At 38.4% G+C, this 24,783-nt stretch overlaps 2 protein-coding genes across 4 annotated transcripts in view; one reads left to right on the top strand and one right to left on the bottom strand.

Annotated features, from left to right (window-relative positions):
- Positions 1 to 23,264, top strand: TBCE (tubulin folding cofactor E). The gene is made up of 16 exons (XM_083830074.1): positions 1 to 311; positions 1,883 to 1,967; positions 10,632 to 10,821; positions 12,962 to 13,046; positions 13,763 to 13,862; positions 15,271 to 15,373; positions 16,286 to 16,362; positions 16,670 to 16,765; positions 18,139 to 18,203; positions 18,293 to 18,357; positions 18,827 to 18,979; positions 19,428 to 19,581; positions 20,099 to 20,167; positions 21,147 to 21,206; positions 22,565 to 22,656; positions 22,900 to 23,264. Exons 1-16 carry the CDS (start codon positions 23 to 25, stop codon positions 22,990 to 22,992), a joined length of 1,776 nt encoding a protein of 591 aa, XP_083686200.1. The 5' UTR covers positions 1 to 22; the 3' UTR covers positions 22,993 to 23,264.
- B3GALNT2 (beta-1,3-N-acetylgalactosaminyltransferase 2) overlaps positions 21,761 to 24,783 on the bottom strand; it is a 32,086-nt gene continuing 29,063 nt past the window's right edge. For all 3 annotated transcript variants that reach the window (XM_083830076.1, XM_083830077.1, XM_083830075.1), the window contains exon 12: positions 21,761 to 24,427. In XM_083830076.1, the coding sequence (XP_083686202.1) occupies positions 24,293 to 24,427 (135 nt within the window). In that variant the 3' untranslated portion in view covers positions 21,761 to 24,292. The remainder of the gene's footprint in view (positions 24,428 to 24,783) is intronic.

Genomic DNA, 24,783 nt, shown 5'->3' on the forward strand with positions numbered 1-24,783 from the left:
GGCCGGAGCCGGGGGCGGGCCAATGGCGGCCGCGGCGGGGCGGGGCGGGGCGGGGCGGGGCGGGCGCTGCCAGTCTGCGCAGCGCGGAAGGCGCCGGGGCCTGCAGGCGCTGCGTGCGCTGCTCCTACTGCTGCTGCTGCTGGCGCTGCGTGCGCTGCCGGCGCTGCGTGCCCTGCCGGCGCTGCGTGCGCTGCCCCTGCCGCTGCCCGCCATGAGCGGCCGCCTGCCCGCCGAGGCGCTGGGGCGCAGGGTGCTGTGCGGCACGGAGCGGGCGACCGTGCGGTACGTCGGCGGCCTGCCTGCCGCGGCGGGTAGGTGGGCGGCACCGGGGCGCTCCTCGGTGGCTGTTAACCAACCCCTAGCCCTCGGAAGTCTGTGGTTGTCGGTTTAGAAGTCCGAGTTGCCGCGAGGGTGGGGCGGCTGCTGGCGCCTGGGGGAGGATAGAGGAGGCAAGAGAGGTGGCCGGGGACCTGTAGGCTCATCAGCCTCACCTGAGAGCCCGCAAAGGTCATGGAGCTCGTGCCCCGGGGATACATTTCCAGATGTGTGAGGGGCAAAATGGTAGCTGGGGATGCTTGTCAGAAGGGACAGGTCCTTCTTGGCCAACCCGGATACCCTTGTGATGATAGGACAGGGAGTGTGGACAAACCAAATGGGGGATATAGTATCCCTTGACTTTAATACGGCTTTTTATGCTTTCTCTAATAAAAAATTAATTTGGAAGCTAGGTGAATACAAGGCAGATGGAAGGACTGTTAAGTGGGTTGAAAGTCCGCAGGTCTGTCAAGCAGAAGTGTGGTAGTCAATGACATGACATCTGGCTGATATCTGGTAACATACAGGTAACCCAGAAGTAAATTCTGGGGTCTGTATTGTTCAACATCATTGTCAGTGTCATGGGTAATGAACGGAGATCACCCTCAACTGACTGGTGTAACAAAAACCAACCCACTTAACAGCCCTTCTTGTTACAGCCTTGTATTTATCTAGCTTCCAAGTTAAAACCCAAATCACCCTTAACTGGCTGATGTAACAAAAAGCAGAACTGCAATCCAGAGCAAGCTTTACAAACTTTAGGAGTGGGCCTAAGAAATTCAAGGGGTATGAATTTTTGCATGTAGTGTGAAATAAACCCATGTATTGCACTAATAACCTACAGGATGTGTTGTAAAGCACTTGGGAGGTAAGATGGCTGCTGTGATGGATATGAACCAACAGTGAGCTCTTGTCACAAGCGAGATGTGCATTGGACTGGGTTACCTTGGAATGCTGAACATGGCCAACAAACTAAGGGAAGCTGTTGTCTCCCCTCTGAGGACAAAGGTTTTAGATAAGGTTGCACTTGGAATAATGTGTCTGGTTCAGGTCATCCCAGTTCAAGAGGGATGCGGATAAACTGGAGAGAATCCAGTGGAGGGCTGCCAGGGGGGTCAAGGACATGGGCAACGTGTCTTGTGAAGAGAGGTTGAGGGAGCTGGGCTTGGTTAGCGTGGTAAAGAAGGGAAGTTAGGTGGCATCAAATAGTTGTCTATGGGCGTTTGAAAAATGGATGCAAAGATGATAGAGCCAAATTCTTTTATAACAAGGAGCAACAGCCACAAACTGTGTCTTGAAAGGTTCAGATTGGACAGCAGGAAAATCTTTTTCCCTACAAAAATAACATGGCTGGAATAGGCTGCCCAGAGAGGTTGGAATCTCTTTTCTTGGAGATTTTCAAGAGCTGGCTCGGTAGAGACTTAACTGTCTAACCTGATCTAGGGCTGGTCATAATCTCCTGCTTTGAGAGGGAAGGTTAGGCTAGATGAACTTCAGAGGTTTGTTCCATAATGTTTCTATGGCTATAATGCCTTACATTTGAAAATGTATCTACCGTATTTTTCAGGAATTTGGCTTGGAGTGGAATGGGATGATCCTCAGAGAGGAAAACATGATGGTACCTACGAAGGAACACAGTATTTTAAATGCAGGTGAGTTGATTCCCATTGTTAACATGTCCCGCGTATTAGCAATATGGTTATGCCCTTTGTCAATTTCTCAGGCAAATCCTGTTGTTATCAATTGGCTGATATTTAAAAAATAAATTAATTTGAATGCTGTGACCACCTGTGCCAGCTCTTGCATTGTTATTGATCCAGTTGTAGGGATTAGACTATGGTAAACAGTCGGAAAATACAAGTTGTGGTTTCAGAGGTGGGTAATGAAATGTGATTTTTTGGATGTTGTTAGTCTTACCTTAGTAGGCCTTTATCTTCTACTTCAGTAAGAAAGCCAGTATGTCCTACTTACCTTTCTTATGTAAGTGAAGTATTGGTCTGTATTAACTGTCTCAGATACAGTTTTGTTTTGGATTTAAGATAACTTGCACGCGTATTGTTAAGAGAAAATACTGAGTAACTGATAATGATTGGATGATACTTGTACCACTCAGTTACTGTTAAGTAAGTTCACTTGTGTTTAATGCATGCAAAACACAGTGTAGCTGTGTGGACTTCTATTTTTATTTAATTAGTATATGCATACATTAAATATAATATTGAAGACTCAAGCACTTAACATGTTTGAAATTGGGGAATGCAGGACTCCAGGGCAAACAGCTGCAAGCTGTTGATTGCCCTGTCAGGGGACACTGCAGCTGCTGAAAGTTTGGGTTAAAGAAAATACCTGGGTGAATTCATAGAAGAGAAGTCCATCAATGACTCTCAAATACTCACTGGACTGCTAGCTCAGTAAGTTCCAGAGCAGACAGTTGGTGAAGGATAAGAGAATACTCTGAGGCTGTATCATTAAAATACTTGCCTTGCTTTCACATTTTTCCCAACCACTTTCTATTGGCTGCTTTTGGAGAAAGGGTGCGGCATTACGTGGATGTTTGTTCTGACCAATGGATCAGAGCCGATCTTATATTAATGAGACAAAATGGAGACAAGATTTATACGTCTTTTTTGTCTTCCTCTTATGTTCCCAGGCTGGTAGTAACTGTAAAAGGTCAGTTTGATTACTATTTGTTACAAACTTTGTGACTGCTCATTCAGGTAAAATAAATCTAATATGAATCAAATTCTGTGACAGTGAACACTTACATTTTCGAAAGCCTTCAATTCATTCTGAAGGAAAATGACAAAAGAAAATAAGTTGTCTGTGGTCTTGCTTTAGGATGTGTGTTTGCTTTGGTTTGTTGGAAAATGTAAGACATCTCTGAAATTAATTCCTTGTGTTAATTATTTTGAGAAAATTAAAGTCATTGATGAGAAGATAAGCAAATTGTCTTTTCTCCAACTTGCATGTGAATGAAACTCATAAGACTAGCTGAATGAAGTCAGTCCAAAGATTTGTCTGACAATGGCTAATAGCAGATGACTGCAAGAGCGTGAAAGAACAAGAAAAGTATGTAGCAACAGTCTTGCTAGCTTTAGCTAGACATGGTTCAAAGACTTTTCTGAGCTTGAGGTAGCATATTTGTATATCTATTTTGCTCTCAATGGATGATTCAACGGAAAGAACTCTTTTATGTGAATTTCCTCCAAAAGAATAATTAAAAACATGTAGTCATGCTGCATGTGTTTGCTAACTCTAGAGCATGTGTTTTCAGCTTGTGGAAACTGTAATTGTTTCCATTTTTATGAGCAGATGAGTCTTGGCACCTTCTCCAAACTGAATTATAGCTCTATGATATGGAAGGGACTGAGAACTGTACTGTTGCTGTATGTCACATAGAAGAAAAAGAACTGAGATCAAAATTATTATTTCTATATTGTGGAAAAAAGTCTTCTATTGGCTGAAATATCTCCAGGGGGACAAATGGAATACACTGAGGTAGCAGAAGAGGCTTCTGTACTTGGGTCAAGACCTGATAGTAGTTCCAGGCCTGTTAGAGAATATACTCTGCTATCAGTTCACATGAAAGTTGTTCTCAAGCCAGCAAGCAGAGCTGTTTGGTCTCAGACTAAATCAACAGAATTTACCTATTAAATAATTCAAAACTAAGAAGTAGCTATTTTGAAATCCTTTCTGGGAATACTCTCTGCCACCCTTAGCCAAACAGGGAAGAGGTAGATTGTGTTCAGTAGTGCAAATCAGAATTCTTAGTCTGTGTCTTCTTAACTTCCACATTTGTGCATGGTGGGAGCCCTGGAGACCTCATTATGAGAAAATGAGATGATAACATAAAATATGGTCTTTGGAAAAAAACGAAGAAATATGAGAACTGATTCACTAGGTACAAGGAAAAAAAAAGACAAAAATAAGGTGAGGCTTAAGGAGGATAAGGATATTTTTGATGGAAGAGAAGAAATTCAACATTCCTGGATTTTTCCTAGCTAAAGAATAGAAAACTATGGTCTTTAGACAACAGTGTCTTCTGAATTTGTTAGCAGAAGTTCCTTTTTAAATGCCTTGAATTCAATTGAAGCAGTTTCCAAGGTAAAGGTGGTTATTTTCTGCAGTACGGGAAATAATAGAAGTAATCATTAGTATGCTCCCAGGAAACATGAGCTCAGAGAATGCACTCAATTTGTGTTGTAAAAAATCTGCTTTCTGAATGAAACTGCACATATCCATAACAACTTTAAATGTAGTGATATTTGAATATGTTGTTCATACAATAGCTGTTCTTTGTATTCTGCTTTCTGGAGTATGTCTGAAGATTAAGAGAACAGACATAACTTTCTGTATAAATGAATGCCTTATTTTGTCAAGAAGATGGTTTAAAAAAAAAAAAACAAAACAAAACACCAAAACCTCCAAGTATCAACTCTATTTTTTTATCAAACAATAGTAGTAAATTTTTACATTGTTTCTTTTATAATGAGTATATATACATATATAAGAATAAATAAAACTTCTATGTTTTTTATATATATATATACATATATAATCAAACCTTATCAGTAGTATCCTTTGCTTAGAAGCCTGCTTCTCTAACTCCTTGAATTCTGATAAGCAAAAGCAGCTGATGGAGTACCTTAAACTGTAAACAAATGCAATGAAAAGAAAAGTTTTTATTTTTAATTCTTCCTAAGGTAATTTTGAAAGGGGTGCTTTTTAAAAAAAATAAATCTTTCACAGTGATGTTTCAAGATGACATCACAAGAAGAAAACAAAACTGAATATGAAATTTTCCTTACCGAAGGATCTTCTTAGTAGACCTCATTTGGATAAATCAGTGGGTCTGCAGACAGCTATATGTAGCCTTTGGAGTATGTTTTTTGGAAACACCATCTAAACCCATATGTTTCATGGCAATATGTATGTCTGAATCATATATTATGTGATATGGATTCAACTTCATAAGAATCTGAGAACCAAAGAACAACACAGCAGTGCTTCAAAAGTATGCAGACATCATGAGCATGTTCATCAAATCTGGAGTAGCTGGAAATGACAGTGCATACTCTAGTGGCATTTTTTTGATTCTTCTTCCTGATAATAAAGTCTTGTTTCCTAATAACTGAGGAAGCTATTATTTTACCTGTCAGCTGCACTAGTGTATCATGTAATAAAGTAAGCTGTGTTCTACAGCGCCTCGAGGGAAAGGAGAGGTGAATAATCAAGCCTTAAAGCAGTGTTAAAATGTACACACAGTGATGAACTGCTTTCAAAATGAAGTTCTGGTCGCACACCCCCTTTCCCACAGTGACACGCGTGTCCTGCCCTGGCAGGTGTGGGTTACAGGGGCAGGCACCTGCCCTGGGCCGGCGAGTCCCCTAGGTGCGCGCACCTCCTCAGGGAGACGCGGGCACTCCAGCTTTCATGTCCCTGCATTGCTTCCTGCAGTCTGCTGGTGCGTCTGCAGGTAGGAGGCACCCCCAGGTTCCCACCTCCATGTTGAGATGTCGGGCATACAGTTTGCTCCCCACCACGTCCATTCTCTCGCTGGGCACAGGCTCACCTCAGCACCTGACCGCGGGCAGCTCTGTCTGGCCTGGGGAGGCCTGGGGAGAGGTCGGGCTGCTGGCAGGGTGACTTGGCAGCTTCAGACTGGGTCTTGACTGCTGGTCTCATACCCTCTTCCCTCTCCCCCCAGGTACAGATGTTTAGGTTTCTTTTATGCTTCCTTTCAAGCCAAGTCTTACCCCCCCACCCTGATTCTCCCCCCCCAGAAAAAGTCTCTGTGTAATTCCCTGGTTACTGCTAAATCTGGCAGAAAGGTCATCTTCCTCCTTAACCGTACGGGGTTTTTGGACAGACATCCTCTCAGACAGTTTCAGGTATCCCATTCACACACAGTGTTTACACGTGCATGGCTGTTTTAGCAGCTGGTTTTTATCCACACCATTTTGCTGGGGAGATGTTTGGATTCCCCTGTGCTAGCTGACATACTTCTCTGCTTACCACATGAGCTGGGAGTGGCGTCCTGTTTTACCACACAGAGTTGATTCACAATTGGAAGGGATGTGTTCTTTCCTGCTAAAGAATAGCTTTGTTCTTTACAGAGGAATCCTGATTTTATTTGATTTGATTAAGAGCAGTGTGCTGTGCCGAGTGGGCATCCGCGTTGGGCCGGCATCAATATGGTGGCCTGTACCAAAAACAAACCCACAACCTTGGCGTTATCAGCTGATGCTATTGCTAGAAGTATTGACCCCATGAAATTGTCACCTCTTTCCCCAGGGTTGCCTTTCAGAGGAGGACAGAGAAAAGGAGGAAAGTGCAGTAACTGTAAAACTTGCTTCTGTGATGCGTTCAGCCAGGCAGAATTGCAACTGCTTCTCAGCTCTTCAGGACTTGTTTTTTTCCCTTTGCTTTATTTTCTTCTGGTGGGAATTTTGACTGTATATTTTTGTAGTCCTGAAATGCCAAGCTAGCCTTGCAAAGGCATTACATGTTTTCAGTTTCTTCTTCAATGAATTTTATCAGTTTTGAGGGGCATGTTTTTAAATTTACAGACAGCACTTGTGACCATCAGCTGTTACTGTTTGCATGGCATTTATGTTCCTGCCTAAAAAAAAAAAAGATCTGGTTATATTAAATTAGGCTCTCTCTCCTTCAGGAATGACAGATTCACCTCCAGGAATATCTGCTTAGAACACAAACAAATTCTTCAAATACAGGGAGATGTCAATCTCATTTTAGTGTCTATGGAGAAAAAGCAACTTAATAAGGGGAGCGTGCATTCCCAAGATTCCTTTTAGCCTCCAGAGATCTCAGATAGGAAATTTGGATTGTTTCACTGTGTGGTGCTCTACCCAGCTGAGATTTCTGCTCTCTGCTGGCAATGGAAGGGTGTTGAAACAAAACTGCTGGCCCTAACCATTATTCAAATGTGTCATGTGCACCAGCAGAGCCTTCAGATGAGCATCTGGAGCTGCAGATGTCGTGGTTTTATTTTTTTTCTTTCCTTGTTTTGTGGAAGCTGAGACAGCTTTCATGTCTGTGTGACTGAGGTAAACTTATGAGAACTTCAGTTACTTGCTGATGTTTGCAAAGCTTCAGCTGTACAGTCAGGAACTTGATACACCATAGCAGATTAGTCCTGGGTGTCGCTTACAAACCTTGTTTGATGTCACAGCTATCACAGTCTCTATTCAAAAACAAATTGGAAGGGCTTTCTTTACCAAAGTGTGTAGATTCTTCTGAAAAGAAGTCTGATCTATTGAGGACCTTCCCCTTAAAGAAAAAGACCTCTTTAGAGTTCATCCAGACAAGATAGGCACGGATTCAAACAGCTCTAATTGGTGACACCCTCTGATCCGTGCGGTGTGTGTGCCTCCAGCCATGGTTATAATTGCCTTGAGGTAGTTGTTGCGAAACAGCCAGTCCTGAGCAAAGAAACCCTTCCATCTACCTTTACCATCCAGGCAGATAAAGCTGAGAGCTCTCCTTGGCTGAGAGGCATGCTCAAACGTGTACCTGTTGGCAGAGCACAGCTTACGTACAGCTGTGTTGTACTTCGGGCACTGAGACGTGCACGTGTGTGACATCCACTGGCATGTGAAGAGCCATCATGTACCTGTGATGGTAGGCAGTACTGCTACTTTGTTCTTCATCATCAAAGAAGAATGATGCCAGATATTTATTTTTTTTCCCCCCAGGGAAATGGTTAAACAGCGGAAACTGATAGCTTACCTGAATTTTAATGAGTATCCTTCAAGGGCCCTGAGCATGCTAGCAGATGGGCTGTATTGCTTCAGGCTACTGAGTTGGGAATAGAAAGTGCCCTACAAACTGTCTTCTGAGATTGGGGTCAACCTTCCTATTTTAAAAGTCAGTAAGAAGTGTCACTCACTCGCCAGAGCCAGGTGGTTGCCAGAGCCCCACTTGGGCATATTCCAGATTTTCTGTTTAAGGAGCTGGGGTGTGTCCACGCCACTTCATTTCTGTGCGGTGCATTGTCCTGGTTCTTGGACCTTTTGCACACATCAGGGCAAAATCCCTGTTCTCTGACTTCCAAACACTCGGCTTAGGTCAGGTTGATGATTAGTACTCATATCGTACCATCTAATGGTGTGCACACTGGGTGACTCCTTGGGTTAGGAATTACCTGCTTGTTTCTCAGTTGCGGAGACTGACGGCTGATAGGTGTGCTTCTTCACGAGTCCAGGCGCTGTACGTCAGTTGTATGATACATACATGTGGCTTGTACAGCTCGTACTCCCTAGTGTGAAACTTAATACAGGCAGTGTGTTTTAGGGAAAACAACAGGTAAGTGACCTCTCTCCTTGAACATGTAGTCATTTTGCCTGAAAATAGGTTCTTATTGCAGCATCTCCTTTTCTGTCCTTCTCTGTGACAGTTCTTTAAAAAGTAGATCAAATTAGTAAAATAGAACTGAAAAAGAAACTTAGTCTGTGGAATGGATTTGAGTATATATTTGAGTGCAGAGGAATAGAGATGACAAAATGGGAAGAGTCGAGGTGATAGGAAAAGGGATAGCAGATTTTGAAATAAACATACAGCAGGATCTAGGGTAAACTACAGGTAAACAGAACAAGAAACGTTATTTATGGAGACCCTAGTGGAATCTTGCAGCATCTGCCATCTACAAAGCTGTTTAACTTAAGTAAATGCAAGTGTAGGAGTGATGTACGTCACGTGTAAGTGATGTTATAATTAAGGAGTGGAAATGTGATCTTTTGTTTAAAGAAGTATTGTTAAGAAGAAGTCACATAATTTTTACATTAGAGGAAATTTGACATTTGAACTAAGCAAATGTTTGCAAACTATGAAGAACTTCAAAGAAATGGAAGGAAAGGCTTAAGAGAAGTTTACTAGATCAAAAATGTCGGTAATTGAAAATGCCTGTTGAATATGAATATACACACTGGCTTTACATTCTCTGGGTAAAAATGCCTTTCTGCATGTTTTGTAACCATTGTACTCTAAATTTAGTTGCTACAAAACTAGACTGAAAATTGTTTTTAAGTAAATAATATGTTGGTTCTATCTGGTTCTTTAATTATGATATGAGAGTACTTAAATAAATACTAGAAATGTTAATGAATAAAACTGGCACAGACAATTTCCAGTACTGATCTTTTAATGAAAATGTGAATATGAGGTGCCAAAGCTATTCCATCTACTTGCAATAGGTCCATAGGATTCATGGCCTCTAGTTACTGTTTTTCTGAGAGAATTTTGGACTCTGTAGAGTTGATGATGTATATTATGGTTTGCTAATGAGCCACTTGACGTTTACATGCTGTTTTGAAAAGAGGAGTTTTATTTACGTAAGTGGTTTCATCCTCCTGAGTACTTTCCAACCAAAGTCAGTGCTCTTCTCAGCTGGAAGGCAGGCAGGTAATCATAACTACCAATTTTCTTCCTGCTGTTTTCTGGCTGATCCTCCTATCAGATGCTCCATCTGTTCTGTGATACCATTCCCACAACTTGTCTTTGCCAGTTCATCCTACTGTTTCCTTTCTAGTTTTGATAGAAATTGTCAAAGCAATTGCATGGCAAGAAATTGCCATGTGTTTTTGAGCTCAAGGGAAAACTAAGAAACTTCATAGGACTCTGTAGAATGTGCATTAGCCAGGTAATTTTGTTGAATATTCACTTTCAAAATTCTACCAAGTTAGTATTAGATTTTTTTTTTTTTTAAGTTTGAGTTAGTATAACAAGAGGTACAATTTGCATTTGATGTCATTTGACAAAGCTGCATTCTCTTAGAATTATGAGTGAATTATTCAAGTGAAATATAGTGAGGGAATGCTGACTATTCTGATTCCTCTCTTCTTCCTACTATTCTGAGTATTCCTCAGCCTTAAGCTGAGCTAAGGCTCCAGACAAGTTTGTCATATGATTTAGGTATGTTTGTGTTTGTCCATAGGTAGAAACTTATTTTCTGGGAAAACTCAGTTCACAGTGAGTTTGGAAACAATGGAACGGTTATTCCTGATAATGGCACTGACATGGTAATCTCGATGTGTAAGCACGTTTGGAGATGTGGTACTTCAGTTCTCATAGCATCTCACAGCGCCAACTCGCTGGGTCAAACGCTGTCAATGATACTTTGCAAGTCTTGCCTGGTTTTGCTGAGTGGGAGTGGTGCTCTAAAATTAGCCTGTAAAATTTCCCTTTGACTGCTTTGGTTCGTGGTATTTTTAATAAAGTAATAATCAGTACTTTTTATACTTTCTTAGTTTATCATTCCTTTGATAACTTTTCACTGTTTCCTGGCTGTTCTTTTCTAGGCATCCCAGAGGAGGATCATTTATCCGGCCAAACAAGGCAAATTTTGGAGTAGATTTTCTCACTGCAGTAAAGGACCGATATGGGTTGAAGGAGCAAGATGTTCAAAATGGGACAAAGAATACATTAGTATTGGGAAAGAAGACCGTGGAACTTATTGGCATGGATTCTATTGCAGAACAACAAAGGCAAGTGTGTTATATCAAAATCTAGGATACATTGCTGTTCAACCATAAGGAAAGAAAGATTATATGTTCCTCAAAGACTAGGGTAATTATTCCATAGTTCTTGGAGTACTGTTTCCTCTAAGAACATTCAAGAAAGTTGGTGATGAATTATAAGGTTATTTGAAATTTCTGATACTGATTGTATAATTTTACATGATATACTTTATCTGATGTGATTGTAAGCTACTGCCAAAAGAGATAACCTTACTTATTCCCTTTCTCTGTGTCTGCTGTTTACTTGAACATGAGATCTGGTGTTACGGAACCAAAAGGTGAACTGGTTCAGCTCATTGATCTAGTATGAAACCATTCTTTGTTTTCTGGGTTAGTTTTCCATTGGGTCAGTGAATTGGCTCAAATCGTACAGCAACCACATAGCTGCCAAATCGGAAAACTCTAGGAGAATGCATAGAGGGAAACAGGTACATTTCTCTTTTGGCAGCAGCTGGTAATTAGACTGGATTAGGTGAAATGGCAGGCTTTCTTTAGGCCCCTAAACTTACTCTGAAATTTCGTGTTAAATTAGTCAAGATCTTGCACACAAACTACATTCAAGTAACTTGGGTCTACAAATACTGCCATTCTTTATCATGTTGGTACATTTTTATTTTAGTGTGGCATTACGGCAGGACAGAGAACAGGTTCCTGCCGATGATAAATGATAAATATCATGTTATTGAGATGGAGAACAAATTTCATACAATAGACAATTGCAAATACAGTGTTTTTGCTTGAGATTTCAATGAATGGATGGTAAACTGAAGATTTGGATAGCACACAGTTAAGATGATCTGCATATCATCAGTAATGTCTTTTATAACCTTATGTTTACCTATACACTTTGGTGGTCCTTTTAAAAATGATGGATTTTTATATTTTCTGAGTATTGTACAGTATTTCTTGTTTCATCTTTGTTTAATCATATCAGCACTGACTATGTAACTAAGAGAAGGAAAGCAGAAAGTCACTGTACTGCTAGTAAAGATGTCTTTCAGTCAGTTCATGTCAATGCTCATTTATCTAGGAGGCTAAGAAAAAAATAAATAACATAATGATGTGTAGTAGACTGCAGTTCTAATGACCTCCACCACCAGAGAGGTAACAGCTCAGTAGGTGGCAGTTTCCTCTCTGGGACCACTGATGTACTCCCTTTGCCTCCCATAACATACTTATCAGTAAAAAAAAATCCCTCATTTTTTTTTTTTAAAGTTATATAAAGAATGCTCAAATAACTTAGAACCCCTTGCAGAAAGTATTACCAAAACCAAGTTTAACTTGGAAACTCTAACTAAATTCCATTTTGCATAGCTACAGTTTGTTTTATGACTCTTTTTTTACAGTTGGGTAAGTATCAGTTGTTGTTGTTGTTTTTTTTTGTGAGGAGGCAGAGGAGAGGGGAGTGAAGGGAAAGAGGAAGGTGGGGGAAAAGTAAGAAATCGTGATTCAACCAGACCTACTTTGCAGTATGAGAATCCAAGGAAGTATAAATATCCAAGAAAGATACCAAAATGTTCAGTGCTAATTCATAGCATCATCTAGGTTGGAAAAGACCTCTAAATCATCAAGTCCAACCGTTAACCTAGCGCTGCCAAGTCTACCACCAAACCATGTCCCTAAGCACCACGTGTACGTGTCCTTTGAAGACCTTCAGGGATGGTGACTCAACCACTTCCCTTGGCAGCCTGTTCCAGTGCCTCACAACCTTTTCAGTGAATAATTTTTTCCTAATATCCAACCTAAACCTCCCCTGGTTAACTTGAGGTTGTTTCCTTTTGTCCTATTGCTTGTCACCTGGGAGAAGAGACCTACCCCCACCCCACTACAGCCTCCTTTGAGGTAGCTGTAGAGAGCACTAAGGTCTCCCCTGAGCCTCCCTTTCTCAAGGCTAAACCACCCCAGCCCCCTCAGCTGCTCCCCATAAGACTTGCTCTCTAGACCCTTCACCAACTTCGTTGCCTGTCTTTGGACACACTCCAGCAATTCCAAGTTCTAAAGGAGGTATTTATGAAAAAAATATTATTTGGTTGTAATAGCCAGGTGTTTATATAATGTGCTTATTTCTGTTCAAAGATAACTTAACAGAATGTTCTTTCTCATTTAGCCAGCTGAACCTACTGGTAGATATCTCGGTGCGTGAGTGTGCAGTGAGCCATGCTGGTCAGAAAGAGGAAATCAGCAGAACATGTGGTAGTATCCTTTTTTGAAGGTGCTATATAATATGATACCACAAAAAGTATATATTTTAGCATTCCAAGTGTTCACTTCAAAGAATGAGGAACTGTATTTGTATCCTTTTATTACAAAAAAAAAAGTTTAAAACCATAGTTTATGTTTGGAAGCTTATTTCAGTGCTTGCAGAGTTAAAATGTAGAAGCCTACAACTTTTGAGAAGGAATGCAGACTGGATGAAAATAGCAATGTTGTCATAGGTTGCTACTGTGACTGCAGTTCCAGACGTTTCCAGCAACGCGATTTTTTAAATTTTACTCTAGAATAGATAACCACATAAAAATACAATCGATAGGTTCTGTAGGTACCCCAGGTGTCAAATACGTAAGAAATAATGTATTAAGTATACTGCATGTTGTAGCTATATTAGAGAAACAGAAAGCATATTTGTTCATTTGTAAGGATTGGTAAGAATTCCCGTCAGCACAAAAATTAATCCATTTTTAGATTTATAAAGTTAAGCTCTCTTAAGTCATTTTCGTACCACAGAGCAATGTACCACAGAGCAATTTGCTGTAACTGAGTGGTAGTACCTCTTAGGGCAAACAAACGTATTCTATTTCTGCTTATTTGATTAAAAACAAAACAAAAACAAAAAACAAAACCCACCCTAATTCTACTGTCTGAAAAAGGAAGTTCAGATTTGAGATGATTCTTTTCTTAATATGAAATTTCAGATATCAGACATATAAATCTATCAAAAAATCTGTTGTCATCTTGGGATACGGTCACAGATATTGCTTCTCAAGTTCCAAATCTGGAAACACTTAATATCAGGTATATTCATATTTGGGTTTCTGTACCTTTGGGGGTAGGGACAAAAAAGAAGAGGCTCTTTTAGATACGAGGTCAGCTTTCGTAAGATAATTGAATGCCTCAGTACTGGTTTTAATTGGAGCTAAGTTTTTAAATACTTTTTTTTATCATTATGTCCTTAAACAACAAATACATATGGTCGTGTATGTGATCTCTGTTGTCCTATTACCAGCTTCGAAAGCCTTCATTGTGCAGTACACACAATGCAGCTAAAATAATTTTAAAGTGATGTAAGCTAAATTGAAATAAATGCCATGTTAGTATAATAACGATGCGAGCACAATTTTTGTATTTATTTTTATAGATAAAGTGACAAAAACAATTTTTAAATAGTTGTAGGTGTTCCATTTTCTTCAATATTTTGCACTGAACAGGTGTTGCAACCTGGGTGCTATTTGTAAAATTAGGATCTAACTTTGCATGAAGCATACGTAGTCATTTGTTATTATCAGCATACGTGAGAATACGGGAAATTTATTTTAATTTATTAGAATAATTATTTCATTTTAGCATTGCTGAGAAGTGTGGCCTAGGCTAACGGGTTTTCAGAAGTTATTTGTGATTTATTTGTGATAAAAGTGGAATGTAAAATGGAAATGATGGTGGAACTTGAAGCTTATGACTACAAACTGAAATAGTTTGAATTTGTTTTTTTATTGTTTTGGCCTTCTGTTAAGAGTTTATTTTAAAAAAGAAAGACATTACCAAGTAAGTCTGTTAATGAATTTTTTGTGCAAGGAATGTTGGAAGAATAAAATTGATTACCTTTCCACCAGCTCTCTCAGAGCTTGTTTAAACGGGAAAAAATTACTTACAAATATGTAAGTATAACTGCATCGAGAGATTTTTTTGTCTTAATATACAGGTAGATCATACTTCAAGAAAGAAACAAAAATGTCTTTGGGGGGCAGGTTAAGAAAGCTAGTTTGAAGTCTCCAGTTTTGAATCTTTTAACTATTTGATAGTGATATTTTTGTTATCGACAGTGGGTATCACATCCTTTTGTTTTACATACATTTTGTTTCAATCTAAATAGCTTCAATCAACACTAAGGAGTTTAAGCCCCAAATCAGAGTTTGTTTCATTTAATATTAATGAAAGTCATTCTTTTCACATTCAAAATTTAAGGAAAGAAAAGGGGAGGGAAGCCATAGATGAATAAATATGCATTTGTGAATTGGGAAAGTAAATAAGGAAAAAAGTTTGAATATAAATAATATTTTGTAATATTTTTAAATATGTGAAACAATGTCAGTGATTTTAAAAAAATTGCTTACATTATTTTTGTACTTCCTACATAATTCCAAATTAGTGACTTAAATAATTGTGTTTATTTAAGTTTATGGTGATAATTATTCTTTTTACACAGTGAAAACAAAATGAAATTTCCATCTACATCAATTTCTGTATGTAATGTATTTTCAAAACTGAAGATTCTGGCACTTAATCAGACTGAGATAACATGGACAGAGGTAATGACCTTCTTGATTTTGTTTTTATTTATATTGGTAGGTTTTAAAACATGTAAAGCACATTAAATATTTATACATTATATTCTTCTTCTGAAGTGTAATCATCCTCAGAAAAGGTGCTGTGACTTAACTGTATTTGTTGGAAATGTAAGTTATATTGGCACTGGAGTCTAATGAAAAAATGTTTAACTTCATTTACATTTTTAAATTAACGAGTCAAGATTAAGCAGTTTGAAGTAAAATTTAATTTCACGTTCCAAAGGTTGAAAACTATTTGTTTCCTTGTACTTAGTAAAAGTTTATCTATATTTTAATGCATATATATGCATACAAATGCATATATACAAATGCAAAGAGAAAGAACATAGGTCAGTATGACATGAAATACTTGTTTTGGCATCACTTTGCATCAACATGAGATTGGCTTAGTATCTTTGCATCTACAGAAAATGCTTGAAATACATGATACCTAGTTACATGCAACACAGGCACAGCACAGAATAAACAAAGCTTTGACTTGTTTTCAGGGACTGAAACGTGCAAACATTTAAATGATTCTATTCTAACATCTTGTTTCATTAAGGATGAAGTCCTGTTGTTAAATACGTTAGCAGCGGGCTGTTTTGGGGCTATAGGGCCTATGAAGCCCATCTCAGTAGTGCTGTCTTCCAAGTTTGGAACCACAAATTGTGTGGCTGTGCAGAACCCCTTTGATTTCATCTGTGCTAGTAGACCTAGACACAGGAAAGCACCAGCTGGAAGAAAAGGAGGGGTAGGCAATCTCCAGTAGTTATTTCTGGTTTTGAAACCTACGATTTGTTTTGAACATGTTCTGAGGAAATCTGCATAAAGTGTAATCTCTGGAATAATTTTTCTCAACTTCTGTTATATTAAATTAAGTTTTGCTCTTAGGTCCTTGTTTGTGCTCGAGGATGGCCAGCAGTTGAAGAGTTGTACCTTACTTCCAATAATATTACAGTTTTGGAAAGGTAAGATAAGTAACGTACATGAGCTTTTTGTGACTGATGTTCTGCGAAGTTATATAGTAGATAGAGCTACGTTCCTGTAATGTTCGCATTACCATGACATAATTGTAAAATAAATGGTGCAAGCTTCATGTGGTGTACTTCAAAACATTTAAATAAGTAGGCAATTATTTGCATGCAGTTATATGCCTAGAAAATTAGTGTTTTCATTAAAAATAACTTTAAATATTCTTATTTATTTATTTATTTTATGTTTGTTTGGTGCGGGTTTGTTGATTTTGTTTGTTTGTTTGTTTTTTCAATGTGGCAGGCCTGATAATGTCCTGCAGACCCTGAAATTGTTAGACCTCTCAGACAACCAGTTACTGGATGGAAATCAGCTGCATCAGATAGCACATCTCCCCAGGTAGCTGTTAAACAAATTTGCTGGAAATTCTTTGTTTTGTTCTTATTCATCTTCATAGTTTTTGTTAATGGAAATATGATCATTTTTATGTTGCATGGAAGGTTTATGGAATCTTGAAATGGAAGCATTTTGCCCTCTTGAGGAGAGTAACTGCATTATTTAATTGAGCTATATTAATATAATCTTTTTTTTTATTATTTTTTTTATAAGGAAGACATTCTTAAGCTGTTTGTTATTAGATTTTTATTATATACTTATGAAACTAAAGTGATTTATCACATTACTAAGTTCTGTATATATTCGTATGTACACCTTTGTATCCAAGATAAAAGGACTGGAGTTTTTCTAGTCTGGCAAAGTAAAAGAGATGCAGAAGTGGCTTTTTAGGAAAAATTTTCTGACCACGACAGTGTCATAGAGGTTCATTAGTAGCTGCACAGCCATCTCGTGGTTGTTTGAGTCTGCAGAACGCTGGTGGACAGGTTGTTGGCAGGTGTTACTCCTGAGACTGGCACATCAAAGATCATCGGTGATGGGCAATTTCCAAGAGCAGTTTACACCCATGCTCTCTACCCATTTGTCTTTTGTAAAGAAAGCAAAATACAGTGAGTTTGGAGGGAGTTGGCAATAATTCTCCTGCTTCTCTGTCATCTGCTTGCGATTGTTAACTATGGTGAAGGTTACAGTTGTTACTCTACTGGTAGTGTGTCACTATGTTTATATTGGCGTGTCCCCTGCACAAGGACTCTGTTTGGAATTTTCAGTGCTTTTTGAGGGTAGGTTAAAAACTTTGAAAGATGTGTGCTTCAAATTCTATTTTTAAAAAAAGAAAAAAGTATAATTTTCATACTGCGTAACATAAATGTATTTTCGCTTTATTAAATGAATGTGGTGGTACCCTTTACACAGATTCTTCTGCTTTACTGTACACTCAGTAGCAATGTCTTTATGGTATTTATGGGCTTGAACTATGATTTGCTGCTCTGGGGGTTATCCAGGGAAAGTAGTGTTCCTTCGTTTTAAGAGCACCTCAGTTCCAGTGAATGGAATATTGTGGGACAAATGAAATAGAGTTGTTAATTTGCAGAATTATTATCTTGAGCTGTATGCCAAAATAGCAGCCATGAGGAATTAACAGCCTATTTTTAAAAAATTATATGGCAAATCACACCATTTAAATCCAGGAGTTATTTTGAAAGCTTGAAATTATTGTACTTATTCCTTGAAAAAAAAGTATTCTCTGAAGTGTGGGTACTATCTATAAAATTGCTATTCATGATGCCAAAAGTTTATTAGATCTTTGTTTAAAATTTTTTTTTAACAAAAAATGTTCTGTACCAATTACAGTAATCATTGTATCTATTAAATTTCAGATTAGAACAGCTAATACTTAGAAACACTGGAATATCTTCCATACACTTTCCTGATAGTGAATTTGGTATGTAAAAGAAGCAATTTATTTATAGTTTTATAATTCTGTTTATTTAAAGTTTTCATTATTGTCTGTAAACTTATTCTTTTTCCTAGGACACAAGACTAAAATGTTTCCTTCATTAAAACGCCTTGCAATAAATGACAATAAAATATCGCAGGTAGGTTAGATTGTGATGGTTTTGCATTTTGTATATACATCTATCTTTTTTTAAGAGTAATTCACAGTTTGCTATTTTAATTTTTTTTGATTGCTTGCATAAGATCTTGAGACATCTACTGAATTCTTTGATCACCACAGAGGGATGATTTAGAATTTTAAAAGATTCTTGGCATCTCGGTTAAACAGGTTTGTGGTAGTTAGTCCTATCCCTCCTCTACCTCATAATTCTTCTTGTGGAATTCTAATGATCTAAAATGCTGAGTAGTCCCTGGTCTGTTTAGTTTTTTAATTAATTAAATTTAATGCAATTCATAGCTAACTGAACAGGATGAAAGTACTTGGTTCTGCTGACCAAAAGAACAGTTTCTTTCATGGTCATTGTACAGGAAAAGTCGATGTTACTGTTTATTGTTCTGAAATGAAGTATGCTTTATGTTTTCTCAAAAGACTGTTCCCCTCCATTTCAGTGGTCATCAATCAATGAGCTTGAGAAACTGCCAAGTTTGCGGTCACTGCAGTGTCACAATAACCCTTTGATGGACACAGAGAAGAACCCAGAGACCCTGAGACAGCTAATTATTGCCAAGATAAGTCAACTGGAGGTTTTGAACAAGTCTGAGGTACGTGATGCATCAACAAATTGCATGAGTCTACAGAAAAATTGTTTTTAAATCATTGCCGTAGGAATTTATTTCTCATCTTCTTTTAAGATTGTGTTCAGAAAAGTAAAGTACTGATTATTCCATCGCCTTTAGCATAAAAGAGGGCAGAAACAGCATCTGTTCTGTAGCTACAAAAAATATCTGCATCATAATACAAGTTAACGTCTTGGCTTAGATACTCATCTATGGATCAGACAGTACATAGAGGTACAGAGCTCATAAGATTCTTAATAGCTTTAAAATGTACTGAATTTATGGATCAGTTAGTACTTAGAAATGGGGTTTGTAAGCTTATTGGTAGTGCTAACATGTACTGAAGTGATTGTAAGGGTCAGTGTCATGAAATAGATTTTCTTTTCTGGAAAGTCGTATCATTTTATTGTGCTCCGTTCCCGTGTCAGTACAGATCCTTCCTGCTGAAAGAAAAGGAGCAGAGCTTGATTATCGCAAAATATTTGGAAAAGAGTGGCTAGCAGCTGGCGGGAATTGGAACCCAGAGAGAAACAAACCGAGTGAAGAATTTCGTGCTGCCCATCCCCGATACGCAGCACTTTGCCTTAGTGAGTACAAGTAAAACGAGCATTTCCTCACTTCTGGCATTGCAGTAGCACTAGTTTTTTCTCTCTTCAGTTTGCTTCCCTTCCTCCTGATGCTTTTCTCTGTGCTCCTCCTGCCTTAGAAAGCCCACCTGTAGGCAGGCCTGCACACGACTGGCTTTTGCTGCTGTGGGGCAGCTGCACGGTGCTGCTGCTTCGTAACCTGTGCTCACTGCTTCAGCTGACATCTGCGAGCACCTGCCCCAGAACCCTACTGGTGCAGCACCGGGGGCTCTTGGAAGTGGGAGTGTTAGGCAGCACCTCCACCTGCCTGCCGCCTGCTCCGCTCCCTCCTAAATTGCACATTTCAGTGTTTTTATACAGTGTTTCTGCTGCTTTGTGCGCAGCATCCCAGCTGCTGTGGGAGCTGAGGCAGCAGGCTTGTGCCCGATCCAGCACCGTCACTACTGCTTATCTTAGGGCTACTGTTGGGTTTTAGTCTCAGAACTGATCACATCAATGCGCGCTTTCCTTCACACAGAATATGGTGCACCTGAAGAAGGAGAACTGAAGGGACAACAGCCTTTGACTCTGAAAAATCAGCTTCTGAGTAAGAGCCCAGAAATGGTCAAAATTATTCTTTCTGCATTTGAAATATTTTATAAATTTTGTGGTTAGGGAGAACAAAGGGTTCAGAAGCCTCTGAGAGGTCACAGGGTTGCAGCATGTAATTCTGTTTTCTAAAAAATAAAGCGTTATCAGTGAGTTTGACTAGATACCTGCTTCTCTGTACTCCATCTCCTTTCCTCCCTATACCCAACCTGAATTATTTTCTTAAATAAGACTTAATGAGGAATAGATATATTTAGTGCTCTATTCTCACAGTCTCAATGACTTTTCCACAGAAAAGATTTGAGATTTTAACCTTAACAGCTGAATTGTTTTCTGATTTTTTTTTGTTAGCTTCTTAATTTTAGGACAGTCAAGAAAATTACAGCTAGCTTTGGTATTTGGGGCTGTTTACATATTTAAGCTAGATTAACATCCCAGATGTACAAAGTCACTTAGCTTTGTTTCCCATTTGATAGAATTGATCATTTTTTACTCCCTGTCCAAAATAGTATTTTAAGGCACTTAAATTTTAAGGTTTAGATGGAAGACTAAATAGAACAAGGAATGTAGTTGGCTAGACATACTAGAAACTTTTCTTAAGGGGTCTTAATTTCTAGTTATTTTTTTTAAAGTTAATAATTTCCTCAAAGTATGTTTGTATTATATTTTTAAGACAGTTTAAAGCAGGTTTTTGACCTGGATTAGGCAGTTTTAAATTTTACTGCAGGTTACTTTTATAAGTTAACTAGAACTGAAGCATTTTTAGGTAAACTTACAAAGGACAAAAATGAAAAATTAATTTTAATTTTTTAGAGAACAACTAAATGCTATCATAGCTGCTCAGACACAGGCTTTGTTGTAATTTTTTGAGAAGATCAGGTTGGGGGGGAATTGTATAAAAACAGACTAGAAAGTCTTTGTGCTTCTGACAGAATAGGGCTTACCTTATTCACTAATGCTTCACTGTTCTCCTTAAGCTTTGACAATTAAATGTCCTGACAAACCTGAACAGAAGCCAGTAGAAAAAAAGCTACCAGGTAAGACGTCTTCTCTCTTGTTTCAGCAGGTGATTTGTAGCTCCTTTTGAAATAACTGTAATAGAGAATGACAGCTGCCTCTCGCTTTGTCAGCTTCTGAAGATTCTGTCATATAAAGGAATGACAAAGGTAGAACGCATTTGAGAAAGTCATTATTTTTCTGACCTTCACCCAGTTACTTACTTTCAGTCCAGTTTGAAAATTGAAAGTTGATGCTTGTGTTACCATGTGTGCTGCTGGTTTCACAGTTAATGTGTATGAGGCAATCAAAGGCTAATTAATGGGTATGAACTGGTGGATGTATTTGCGCAGTAACAAGAACACGAAGTGGTAAGAGCCAACTATGTAGTCTGCAGTTCTAGATATTTAGGTCTAATATCTTACAAATTACTATAAATTACGTTAGAAATCTGATTCTGACCTGTATCAAATTTGTCTTTTGTGAAATTTTAGTGCCTGTAGTGTCTACTAAAATGAACAAATGTTGTTCTAAATCAAACTGAAGTCTCAGAGATGTATCAGAATGTTGTCTGAAAGAACAGACTTACACGAACTTTATTCTAAAATAAAAATCACATTTATTATCACAAGTTGCATAAAATCAGATAGATACAGCTTTTACAAAAACGTTTGATAGAAAAATATTTGTCTAAGTACAATGTGTGGTATTACAGGAATAACTCACTATTGCTGTGCCTTTAGGTAAAGCTTCAAAAGAAGTAAAAGTTCAACCAAAATATTAAGTATATCTATTGCAAACACAGGTATCACCTCTGGAACAAACTACATTTACTCATTCAAGATCCATTACAAAAAATATCCTGCCATGTAACTGACTTCATAATAGAAACTGCTATACAACTCTGCTGGCAATTTGGTTGGGATAAGTTAATGTAGCAATATTTCTAAGAATGGCACTAGTTCCACAGTGACATTCATTTATTTGTGCTGGGAAAGCCAATTCCTGGTATGAAAACTTCAAGGAACAGTTACCAGATGCAGGTAGACAGAACTTGACTGGTACATGTCCCAAAGGTCACTTAGTTTAGCGTGTAGCAAATTCAAACTCAAAAAAGGCAAATTATGAAGCCGTAACACTTTAATTTGGCATGTGGGATCAAAACGCTTCAAATGTAGTAGCTTATTCTTGTCTGACCCACCAGAGATTGAACCGTTTTCAATTTGACATTAGCAGTTATCATTTCAGGTACAAAATACATTATTGCAGTGTTAGAACTGAAGCAGCAATACAGCCTTTCACTGTTGCTATGAGCAAGTATAGCTGAATAACTGGTACTTCGCTACAGCTCAGTGGTAGCAGCATTTTTCTAACCACTTGGTTTCTTTCCCTTTTCCAGAGTCCATGACTATTCAAAGGGTCAAAGGATTGCTCTATCGCCTACTTAAAATTCCTGGTTCGGAACTGAAACTGTCCTACGAAAGTTCTAAAGTGAGTTAAAATTAGGTAATTCAGCAACAAAATACTTCATGCTGCTAAAGGTCACTAGCATGTTCTAAAATACTACCTAATGAAATTGATTTCACTTAAGGAGGGCAGTCTTCCTGCTGTTAATTTAGGACCTGATTCAATGCCTGATCCTCCCTGACTGCAACTGCCTGATCTAAATTTGGTTTGCAGTAACAGAGGTCTGGTAAGACTTAAACTGAAATCTTTTTTCCTTTCTTATTCTAGCTGGCAGGAAAAGAAGTTGAACTAGACAATGACTTAAAGCCTTTGCAATTTTACTCAATTGAAAATGGAGACTGTGTGCTAGTACGGTGGTAACAAGGAGCTCCCTTGATAGACTGAAGGCAAAACCAAGACGGGAACTGCAGAAGAGTTACGGACTGCCTGCAGACAGCGTGTACAACATGTGCCTGAACACCTATGGGAGAACACGAATTTCATACATGGCACCAGAGCACTATACAATAATACTTCCAGCTCCTAAACTTAGTAATTAATCTTTATGAAGGCCTTTGCTTTTGATTGAAGTGTCTTATGTGGGAGATACCAAATAGTGCTTAAAGTCTTCAATTAAATAAAACTCGAGGTAACCCTTTTGCCAATATTTTATACTACCTTCCCACTGCAGTGGTGAGAATTTGTTTGTATGGAACTGATACATGATCTGGTTGTGATGTCCTCACTTGTAATAGCTCTAGGACAAAATTAGTGCGGCACTGAAATAGGCTACTTGCGCTGTTTTCACCTACTTCCAAAGATCCTAAAGCAAAGAAGTGAAAAACAGCAGTAATTGTAGAAGTATCTACACAGCCTTATTTAAGTATTTAAGTATTTAAGGTCAAAATCTGACAAACCTTAATTCTACCTGCAGAGTTAACATACCACGGTGTAAGTCAGTTCTCAGTATACTGCAAGGCATTGATATTTCGTTTACATTCTTTAGTGTGCAGTTCCTCAATCTTATTTTACTTTCACTTGTGTACCACCAACTTCATACATGACAACACACTGAGCTACCAGAAAAACCTCTTAGTCAGGCTAAGTTTGCAGTACTTCAAGATTTGGTATAAGCAAACTTTGATTTATTTTTTTTAAAATATATATATATCTAAGGTGATAATGGTATAAACAAACTAAACCTAACAAATCCCAAACCCTAGCTGTCCCAGCCCCTGCACAGATGAGAGCAACCCCTCAAACTGCATAGAACCTGCTGCAGCAAGACTTACCAGACGCCCTGGTACTAAGCACAGCTCTCCAGTGGATCCTGGAACAGCTCTATACAGAGTTAAATCAGTAGTACTTTAATTTACAAAAAACAGGCTAGTTGGCATTCGTATGTGCATTTATTAATTACAAGTAGGTCTTTGACTTTATATAAAAAGGAAACTGTTTATTTTAAACATTTTGGTTTTTGTCAGATCAACATCTATACTATAGAAAATGAATAGTATCAGTCCACTTGTAATTATCAAAAGGGATGTGCAAATATTGTTACGCTTTAGTTGAAACCCAGCATTAAAAGATACCTTAATATTCTGTATTATTCCAAGAAGGAATCCCGATGTACACTTTTCCATCCTTATTATACGCTACCCTGTTTTCCAAGGCAAGTTCCTCATCTTTCCTCACATCTACAAGGATCTCCGCACAGCTCCTTTACTCTCCAGAGCTCTCTCAGTTCCTGGGGAGAATACTGAGGGGAAGACAGCATACCACTCTCACATGCCTTCTCACACAACCAGAGACTATCCTGTTAGAGAGACAACAATTTCAGTAGTTCTTAGAAAGAATTCAGCGCTCAACAAACTTTACTTCCAAGAATCAGGTCTTCATTGTTTATAGCAATACATTTTGCACACAAAGGTCACCAACTAGAGGCATACTTCCCTTTCTGAGCTGCTAGAGCTATTCAAAGAACTTGCAGTTAGGGGATGGAGGGTGGTTTTGCGTTTTTTTGTTTGTTTGTTTTAAATACATTTTAACAAGTGTTTTCTGGATTTTGATCCAATGGCTGTTTCAATTTTTGTAAAAAGAAAACATGATCCCCCTATTTTATTTTTGCTACTTAGAGCAACAGTCATGATCTCTTCCCATAAGATTTGAAAA

The sequence above is a fragment of the Anser anser genome, assembly GCF_964211835.1.
Source record: "Anser anser genome assembly, chromosome: 3".
In the NCBI taxonomy this organism is placed as follows: Eukaryota; Metazoa; Chordata; class Aves; order Anseriformes; family Anatidae; genus Anser; species Anser anser.

Excerpts from the sequence above, each read along its gene's own strand:
- TBCE (XM_083830074.1), top strand. The coding sequence starts at position 23 with ATGGCGGCCGCGGCGGGGCGGGGCGGGGCGGGGCGGGGCGGGCGCTGC. Across the intron at positions 1,968-10,631 it reads ACACAGTATTTTAAATGCAG|GCATCCCAGAGGAGGATCAT; the intron begins GTGAGTTGATTC and ends GTTCTTTTCTAG. Across the intron at positions 15,374-16,285 it reads CTGAGATAACATGGACAGAG|GTCCTTGTTTGTGCTCGAGG; the intron begins GTAATGACCTTC and ends TTTTGCTCTTAG.